Source organism: Numenius arquata, chromosome 18 (genome assembly GCF_964106895.1).
Source record: "Numenius arquata chromosome 18, bNumArq3.hap1.1, whole genome shotgun sequence".
NCBI classification, from domain to species: domain Eukaryota; kingdom Metazoa; phylum Chordata; class Aves; order Charadriiformes; family Scolopacidae; genus Numenius; species Numenius arquata.
In genome coordinates this window covers 7,569,658-7,579,279 of record NC_133593.1, presented here as the reverse complement: position 1 = coordinate 7,579,279, position 9,622 = coordinate 7,569,658, and the positions used below count along the sequence as shown (strand labels likewise).

Sequence of the window (9,622 nt, the reverse complement as noted above, 5' to 3'; positions counted from 1 at the left end):
CATTACAGGCCCCCCAGGATACCTCTGGGTCATAGCAGGGGCTGAGGACAGGAGGGGACAGTCCTTTGCAGCCCCCAAGTCCTGGTGTCCTCTTGCCCAGGGACAGGCTAGCGCCAGGGCTTGACCCTGTGCCACCTCCTGCCAGGGTCTGGCCAGGCTGGGGGGCATGTGGGTGATGCTGCCCCTGTTCCTGTTGTCCAGAGGTGACAGCGGGTCTGGGGACACCTCGTGTGACAGGGCAGGGTCCCTGATAGCTGGACACTGCTGCTTATCGTGGCCCCCACGCAGACGGTCCCGGCGGGGGATTATCACCTCCCTGCAGGCGGCTTCCAGGAACATGGGTGCAAACAACCGGGTGCAATGGCACGGCTCGCTGCAGGATGTGGCCCTGTGGGGACAGACAGGGCTGGGGACACGCGTGGTTGGGAGACACGTATGACCAGGGTCATGCACAGGCAGGTGACACACATAGCCAGGAGCTGCAGCCATTTGGGGACATGCGTAGCCAGAGGGGCATGTCCTTTGGGGACACACAGCTGGAGGATACATCTCTCCAGAGGACACTTTCCCCTGAGGGGGGCCACATGCAGGCAGGGGACATGTGTTCCCAGGGGACATGTCCCTCCAGGTTCACACAGGGCTGGGGGACACATTCTTTTTGGGTGGGATGGACACGCTGCCAGGGGACATGTCCCTCAGGGGAGCATATATGGCCAGGGGACACAGCGCTTTGGTGGCCACCCACCCTGGGGGGACACAAGTTCCCTGCACCCACATGCGTGTGCCTCATCTGGGGGTGCCTGCACCCACATGTCCCCCAACCACCACCCCAGTCCCCATCCCCACGGGGCTGCCACCCTGCCATGTCCAAAACCCCCGCCCAGCAGCTGGGAACCAGTTTCTTCCAGTTTGGGAACCGCCAACTATGAGGAGGGACCATCCTGGTGACCACAGGGGTCAAGGCAGGAGGATGGGGGGCATTGCAGGGCAATGCAAAGGCACAGGGGGTGGACCCCTTGCAAGTCCCCCATCCCCAAGATCCCCATGGGCTATGCCAGGCTAGGGGGGAGCTGCCCCCCCCAGGCACAGAGGGGTTAAGGGGCCCCGTCCAGCTGTGCAGTGCAGATGTGAGATATGCAGATGAGGCAGAGCAGGTTTTATAAGGCGGGTGCAGACCCAGCACCCCACAAAGCCCCAGTGCCACCCCCAGAGGTAGGTGCCACCTCCTCGGGAGCTGCTGTCCTGCTCTGAGGTGGTGGGACTGAGGGGACAAGGAGGGGGTAGGGAGGAAGTTGGGGTCGGGGGGCTATTGGAAGCCCTCGTCCCGCTCTGGGATAGCAGGACTGGGGGGACAGGAATGGGGTGGGGGGGATGCTGGGGTGGGGGGGGGGCTATTGGGAGCCTCTGTCCTGCTCTGGGGTAGTGGGAGTGGGGGGCCAAGGAGGGGGTAGGGGGATGCTGGGATGGGGAGGCCACTGAGAGCCTCCATCCTGCTCCAGGGTGGTGGGACTGGGGGGCATAAAGAGCGGATGGGTAGGAGGGATGCCGGGGTGGGAAGGCCATTGGAAACCTCCATTCTGCTCCGGGGCAGCAGAATCAAGGGGACAGGGACGGGGAAGTGGGTTGATGGGGTGGGGAGGTGGTGGCCCTGGTGCTGTGGTCTCTAACCGTGCTCTCCTCCCCCCATGCAGGCGCTGCTCTGCGCGTCGCCCCCCCCCCTCCACGGCAGGCTGCCTGCCGCCCCGGGGCAGGATATCATCGTATACTGTAAGTTCGCTATGAGACACTACAGTATAGATGATGTACTCCCCCGGGCTGCACCCCCCGACGGGCCCGGAGCCGGGCTGCCACGTGGGACCACGACAACGCGGGGCGGGGGGACACGGGAGAGGGGGGGACAAGCTCGGGGGGGGGGTTTATGGGGGGGTAGGGAGACTGGGGGGGGACACGGGTGCACCCTGAGGTGCGGGCAGCTCCGGGCGCAGCCAGGGACCTACAGCCGGCGGGGAAACCGTTACCATTACTGAGTTTAGTAATGGTAACGGTTCTGCTGACGGTTGGGCACGCGGCACGGCACGAGATGATGATGGCACGGCACGCCATGGCACGGCACAGCGTGTCCCGGCGCACCACGCCATGGCATGGCACGGACACAGCGATGGAGCTGGGGAGGAGATGGGGTACGGGGCAATAAAAGGGGTTACAGCACCACGGCTCTGGCTCTCCTTCCTCACCTCGTCCCCCGGGGGCTCCGGGCCCAGTGGCGGGGCTGGGTCACTGGGTGTACTGGGGTGGTGGTGGGCTCAGGGGTGCGGGGTGGGAGGGGGAACTTTGGGGTGCATTTGGGTGTAGGGGGGGCCTGGAGTCCCTTGGGGTCCACTCCTGGGGTGGAGGGGGCATTGGGGTGCATCGGGGTGTGTTGCCAGGGGCACTGGGGAGAACTGGGAGGCACTGGGGTGTGTTGTGGGGGGACTGGGGAGACTTGGGGAGCATTGGGCTGTATGGCAGGGAGCACTGGGGAGAACTGGGAGGCACTGGGATACATTTTGGGGGGACTGGAGAGACTTGGGGAGCACTGGGGTGTATGGCAGCGGGAGCACGGGAATGCACAGGGTTGCATCGCAGGGGGGGTAACTGGGAGCACTGGGGCTTGCTGGGGGGCATGGAGGTGTAGCTGGATGCATGGGTTTGGTTGCGGGGGCCGACTGGGGGTTACTGGGCAGACTGGGGGTGCACTGGGGTGGACTGGGGAGTGTTGTAGGGAGCACTGGGACACGCTGGGCTGTGGGAGTTGTGTGACGGGGGCACTGGAAGCACTGGGGGCACTGGGGTGCGTGGCGGGACCGGCAGGGGGCGCTCCCGCGTCTTCCGCCCACTCCCCGCCCCTGCCCCACCCACGCCAGCCCGCACGGCCCGCTTCCTCCCCACAACCCCCTGCGGCGGACGGCGGCGCGCTGGCACCGGCCACCTCCTCTCTATGCTCCCTCGCGCTGCGCCAATGAGGGCGGGCGCCGCTCGCGCTCCCAGCCTGCCCCGCGGCGGGGCAACATGGCGGCGCCCGCCGCCATGGCGGCGGCTCGAGCCGTGCGCTGGGCCCTGAGGGCCGCCGCGGCGGGGCCGCTCCTGCCGGGCCCGGGTGAGACAGACGCGGTTGGGGCCGAGGACTCGCTCTGGGAGCGGCCGGGGCCGTGAGGCCGTCGCGGGGCGCGTTTCTGAGACGAGCGTGGTGGTGGGGCCGCTGTGGAGTGGGGGCGTGAGGCCGGGGCGGGCCGATATCGGTGCTCCGGCGCCGGTCCAGAGGCCTTGGGTGAGGGGGGAGCGCTGCCCGGGCGCTGCAGAGTGGGGAGAAAAGGAACGACACGTTTTTGGGGCTTTTTTGGTATGCGCAGTTCTTCCGTATATGCAGTATTTGCTGCTGCTATCCTTCCAGCCCGTCTCCTGGAGAGCTGCACCCCGCGGGCCGCCGTGCTCCCTGCCCGCTGGAGCGGGAGCAGCTCGGCACTGGGCAGCATCCTGGGCATCCCCACGGAGAAGCCGAGCAACTCCCTGGGCCAACACCCACCGCCCGTTGCCACCAACAAAAGTGAGTAGTACCAGCCACCACCTGGGTCCTCACACCGGGACGGATGGTCCTGCCCCACTATGGGATTTGGCAACATTCAGACTCCTTTTTTTCACTGGCAGAGGAGCAAGACCGCCTGTTACAGAATAAGCCTGACCAGCCCCAGAACCCCAAGGTTTTAAGAATTGCTATCATCGGAGCACCAAATGCTGGGAAGTCCACCCTCTCTAATCAGCTCTTGGGCAGAAAGGTAAAGCTGGGGTGGAACAAGTTCAGGCTGCTAAATAGCCATTTGACATATTGTGACTGTGTAATGAGTTTAATTTCTTACAGGTTTTCCCTGTCTCTCGGAAAGTGCACACAACCCGATGCAAAGCCCGTGGTGTCGTCACGTATGAGGACACGCAACTGGTAAGCTTCCAGACCTGCTCCTGCCTGGGGTCACTTAGCCAGAAAGTGCAGGATTGTGTCATTTGCATCCTGTGTGGTCGCTTCTAATTGCACAAATATAAATTTTTAGCTTGGTCGCTAACTTACAAGACTTGTCTTTTCTTTTTTCTAGATCATTCTGGACACACCTGGCCTCACTAGTCCCTTTAAAGCCAAAAGGTATCACTGCTGTTGGGGGGAGAGCAGGGGAGGTTCTGTCTGTTGAGGTCTGATAAAACCAGAGAGTGATTTTGTAAAGTATGAGTGACAAGACTGTGTATTTTTAGTCTTGCTTTGGTCTCTGAACTCTTTTATTGTTGCAATTTCAGTAGCACACAGAGCCTGTGGGAATCCCTTGGGGGATGTCACAGCCCATAAGACAGCTTTGTGTCAGCTGGACTGATGGAAAACAACGTTTTCTCCCCATTTGAGGGGGAAATAAGACGATTATGATTGAGTGTGTCTGGCTTCCTAATTCGCATTTGTCTTTCAGACATAAATTAGATGAAGCCATGCTGACAGACCCATGGGACAGCATGAAACATGCGGATTTAGGTGGGTACTCAACTCTTCTTGGATCAAGCCAAACCCTTTATCTGCCACAGAAGTTTACAGCCCTATAGCTGTGGTATCCGAATGTTTACTGGGCAGCAAAGGCAGCCCTGGGAGCGTGAACTAGGAGGGAGGTGGGAAAGGCAGTGAAAATATTTGAAATATTGAGCTGAGGAGTGGGTAGGAATTGGCTGGTGCTGAAGGGAGGCAGCTTGGGTTAATAATTGGTCTTGGATGTTGAGTTTTAGTATGTGTGATGTCACTGGGATGACAGGTGCAAACTGAATTTTATTGTTTTATCACTTAAAATGCTCCTTTTTTGGTTCCATCTGCATACTCTCCTGTAGAAGAGAGAGAAGCAGCAGCAGGAGGGAAGTGATTCAACCATAGGCTGTAGAGAAGCTGAAAGCAAATGTTTTGGAAAATGCAGATTCATGATGTTTCCCTCCCTCTTTTCTGGCAGTTCTGGTTTTAGTGGATGTATCAGATCACTGGACACGAAACTGTCTTAGCAAGGAGGTGCTGAAGTGTCTTTCTGAGTTTCCTGAGATCCCCAGTGTCCTGGTTCTGAACAAGGTAAACAAGGAGCTTGTTCTTTACCTTCTACAGTCAGTTACACCAGTGTTTTCAGACAGTGCTGGGCATCACCAGCGATGTGTTTTCAGGTCACTGAGTCTGAAAATGTTAAAAGACACCGTTTTCCCCCTCTACTCCAGAATATTTAAGTGTGTGTGTACGTATGTATACATGTTACCTGCCCACACATCCCTGAATCTATATCCTGCAGGCTGGGGTTTAAATCAGCCTGGGAAGAGGAGCTGGCACCGCTGTGGGTTTGGTCAGCGAGAATCTCAGCAGAGCTGACTGAGTATGTGTTGCTGTCAAGTTAAGAGTGTTTGGACAAACCGTACTGGAACTGCTGGCACACACTGGGTTTGGCCTCTAGTCGGAAAACTGTCTGGCCAGGAAGCCTTGTCCTGCAACAGCTGCATCCCTTGGGTGGTTTCTTCTGGCTCCAGGGCCCAGCTGCCAACCAAAATTAGGACAAATTCCTGATACCTCTCTCTCTCATGTTAGGTGGATCTGCTGAAGAAGAAGTTCATCCTCCTGGAATTAGTAAATGAGCTAACAGAGGGAATTGTAAATGGAAGGAAACTGGAAGCGAGATCTGCATTTAAAGATAATTCCAGTTCTTCAGCAAAGACTCCTCTTCAAATAACTCGGACTTCTCCACCTGAGAACAGGGCCCGTGAGCCTCACTGTCCGCAGGAAGCGGATCAAGTCCAGGAAGGCCATAGCTCAGACAACAGCGGTGATATGAAGGCTTCCGAGTCCAGGCTTGTCACAGAAGGAGCACAAGGGCCAAAATGCTATGGACCCAGAGATCTAAAAAATATGAAAGGCTGGCCGTGCTTCCAGGAGATCTTCATGTTGGCAGCTCTCCATGGGGAAGAGGTGGATACACTCAAGGTAACTGCGGTCTGAACTTCTCTTATACTTTGAGGCTGGTGTGCTCTTACCCTTGTGGGACCCTGGTACTTCATACTGAGCTTCAGCTCCTGTGAGGAAGCAGCAGAGCTGCTGTTCTTGACCTGGGATGCAAGGGGGAAGTGTCATCTGTCCATGTGGAGCACGTCCATGCTGTATCTCCAGAGTTTTCTGTGCAGAACTCTTTATTTGGGGCTCTCCAAACAGAATCCTGTTCATAATGATGAAGCCACCCAACACGTTATCTTTCACCTACAGGTGATACTATGGATTTTATAACTCATATAGATGGCTCTAGGGGAGTGTGACCCTTTGGCGGGGTTTGAGATTCAGAAGCTTCCCTTTCTCCTCTCCCCACCAAAGATACTGAACTACTGCCCTGATGCCAGTCTAGCAGCAGTGTCCTCATAGTGATGTGGCATGAGATGAGTGGAGGGATTGGTGGCACCGCGAGGGTGGTACGTGACAGCTGATGGGTGTGATGTGTGTTTTATGCCGACAGCGGTACCTCCTGATGCAAGCCAAACCAGGCCCTTGGGAGTTTCACAGCGAGGTCTTGACCAGCCAGTCACCCCAAGAGATCTGTGATAATATCATCCGGGAGAAGATACTGGAGTACCTGCCACTGGAAGTGCCCTACGGTGTGACTCAGGTGGGAAGCATGCGCAAGCAGACTTGCTTTTGAGCTATTTTATTGGAAATATCAGACTCGGTGATGAGAATCCCTTTGTTTGAAGTTTTAACTCTTTACAGGCTTGGTGGGATGGCTTGGGACTTGCACGTCAGGTGCTGTGAGACCCTTTGTGTGTTTGAAGGGGAGCTCGTGTCAGGGAGCTGAGCTGGCGTCTCTGAGGAAGTGGCGTTTTCCATTCCTGAGGAGCTCTGCAGAACTGCTGAGTGTGCGTTTGCTGTTGCAGGTGACTGAGATGTGGGAGGAAGGACCGAGTGGGGAGCTCCTCATTGTGCAGAACCTCTTGGTCCCAAGGAAGTCTCATGTGGTGAGTAACAGAAGAGAGATGGGACACTGGGTAGCATGAAAGGAGGTTCCCTAGGAACAGTGCATGTGCATCTTGGCTGTGATCCTCTCTCCATCAGTTGTGGGGTCTCTGTTGGGAAGAGCCAGTGCCTGACGCAGTCACAGGCTGTTCAGTGACAGTTTACACCTTTCCAAAGTGGCCGCTTGCCCATGGTTTGTTCTCGGGATTTCCCCAACTGCTATATCCCCTTTGATTGCTTCCATGGCTGCACTGTTGTTTTCCTGGGTGATTCCTCCCGGCAGTTATGCAACGTAAGGATGAGTGTGATGATCTTCTCTCTGGGTTTTAATGCAGATGATGTTGATTGGAAGAAGAGGTAAGGTTATCAGCAGGATTGCTCAGGAGGCTGGACAGGACCTGATGAACGTTTTCCTGTGTGACGTCCGCTTGAAGCTGAGGGTGGATATGAAGAGTTGAGCTCTTTGCGTATGTTTTAACAGCCCTTGAGCTCTCTGGTCATGCGGAGAAACCGGTCCTGTTTTCCCCTGCGGATATCTTGGCACCTTTGTTCAATCCAGAAACAGAGGATGATGGAATCAATATAGTGAGCTGAAGTAGAATATATTATTCTTTGGGAGAATGGCCCAAGCTGGAATAAAATCATCTTCTATGGCACCTTGTCTTGTGGAAGCTGGGGATGGACATCAGAGAACCAGCTGCACGCACTGTGTTTACAGAGCTCTCATCCACTTCTCTGGGGCTGTGTCCTCTGTCCTTGCTGTCAAGTGTTTGTGCCTGGAAGTTCAGGAGCTTCTTCTGTCTTTTAGCGGACAAAGGGTTGCAGTGAAGAGTTACCAGCACACGTTTATTGTCCCTTCTGAAGGCTGAGTGACTCCAGCAGAGCAGTGGTCGTGCATGAGGAAGAGGCGACCCCTGTCCACGTGGTGGTCTTGTGTTGGCTGGCGAAATTCCCGGGACTGAGTGTATGACCGTGTAGGGGGTCAGTGTTGCCCAAGCAGCCTGAGTGGAGGGGTTTGTGGGCTAGCAGAAATGACTGGGGGTGACGGAGGGAGCTCTTAAACTCTCTGTAGATCGCAAAGGCCAGTGGTTTCCAACTCCTGCCTGCCCACAGGCTTGTGTGCACCATCCTCTTAGACAACTGCCAGCTGCTGCTTTTATTTTGACCTCTTCTGTGCATTAATCTGGAAAAATGCTTGTTCCTTCTCTTTCCCCTGTTATCCTTTCTTCCAACTTCCTTAGCAGTTCACTGCTCCTGGCACGTGGCTCTCGCTCCAGAGGGATGGGTCTGGTCACAGACTCTTCTGAGTGGATTTCTGGAGAAGCAGAGAAATGGAACCATGATCTGTTCTCGGTGTGTGTGTACGAGCTGCTTCCCTGACCACTGGTGAGAGGAGCAGGGAGATCAGAGCATGGGCTTGTGAGTGTTTGCTGGAGCACGTTAATCAGAAGGGGAAACGGAGCAGGGAATAGGTGTCTTTCTGCCTCTTCACATCTTGTTTCTGGTGCCCAGTGGGGTCCTGCCTGTCCACCCCTCTGGATGTTGAGTGTTTTGGTCTGAAGATGCCCCTAGCAGCATCTCATAGATGCTTAGTTCTTCAGAGTGGCTTGCTCATCATGGAAAGCCAGAGTAGCCCCCCTTTCTTAGGAATTTGAATAGTTTATTGCACCAACATTACTGTAAAGTCATTACATTTTGTATGAGGGTTGCAGGTACGAACGGAGAGGCTGTCGCAGCTGAAGAAGAGCCCAAAGAGGGAACAGCAGTGGGACCTGGTGTCTGGGGGCTTGAGTTTTGTCTCTGTTCACCACTGTGCTCAAGTATTTGCAGCACTGAGTAGCTTCCTGCCAGAATTCCAGGTAAATCCCCTGTGCTGTTATAAATTAACATCCCTGAGTTATAAATTAACATGTGGAGACCCCAGGCTCCTGCCCCGACAGTTAAATGAGGAGATCTGGTAGGGTCTGCTGAGGACTCTGCTCCTGCCTGGAACCCAAAGCTGTTGAGCAAATCCTGTGCCCACCATCCCCTCTCTGGTGCAGTGCCAAGGAGATGCTTTACCAGCACTGGGAAAAGCCTGTGTCTGGGCTGCTGGGGGATTCTGCTGCCAGGAATGCAGGATCACCTGAAAGCTGGGTTGAGAAGCCTCCAGAGTGTGGCCTGCCTTGTTTTCCCCAAGCAGGGGAAAACACTGCGCTCCCTTGAAGGTTTCTCTGCAACTTTTGTATTTTACTTGCAATAAAATGAGGTCCCAGCACAAGCGATTGTTCTCCGCTCCTTTCTTCCTCCCTGGCAGCCAGACCTCACGGCCTACACCTTCCATCCATTTTATTCCAGCTAAAAACAGGACGCTTTTATGTCTTTCCTCCTTTCTTCCCAGCCGAGCTTAGATCCCGTTTCTCAGCTTGCGGTGTCTGAAGGTTACACCTTGGAAGAAAGCTGGGTAAGCCTGCTTTGAGGGGTCGGAGGCATTTCATCAGGTGGGGGCAACAGGGGGGGGCGTTCCCTCTGTGCAGGTGGAGGTCAGGATCATGGAATGGTTTGGGTTGGAAGGGACCTTAAAGACCATCTCGTTCCAACCCCCCTGCCCTGGGC

At 55.8% G+C, this 9,622-nt stretch overlaps 1 protein-coding gene across 2 annotated transcripts; it reads left to right on the top strand.

The window, feature by feature from the left end:
* The first annotated feature begins 3,036 nt into the window (after positions 1 to 3,036).
* ERAL1 (Era like 12S mitochondrial rRNA chaperone 1) lies at positions 3,037 to 9,286 on the top strand. Of its 2 annotated transcripts, none has more exons than XM_074160569.1 (11): positions 3,037 to 3,136; positions 3,431 to 3,583; positions 3,685 to 3,812; positions 3,896 to 3,973; positions 4,125 to 4,171; positions 4,485 to 4,546; positions 5,007 to 5,119; positions 5,621 to 6,013; positions 6,534 to 6,683; positions 6,949 to 7,029; positions 7,363 to 9,286. In XM_074160569.1, the coding sequence occupies exons 1-11, from the start codon at positions 3,049 to 3,051 to the stop codon at positions 7,483 to 7,485; spliced, it is 1,416 nt and encodes a 471-aa protein (XP_074016670.1). In that variant the 5' UTR covers positions 3,037 to 3,048; the 3' UTR covers positions 7,486 to 9,286. The 2 variants fall into 2 exon arrangements, with proteins under 2 accessions (XP_074016670.1, XP_074016669.1); XM_074160568.1 differs by having other exon boundaries at positions 3,407 to 3,583.
* Positions 9,287 to 9,622: the final 336 nt, after the last annotated feature.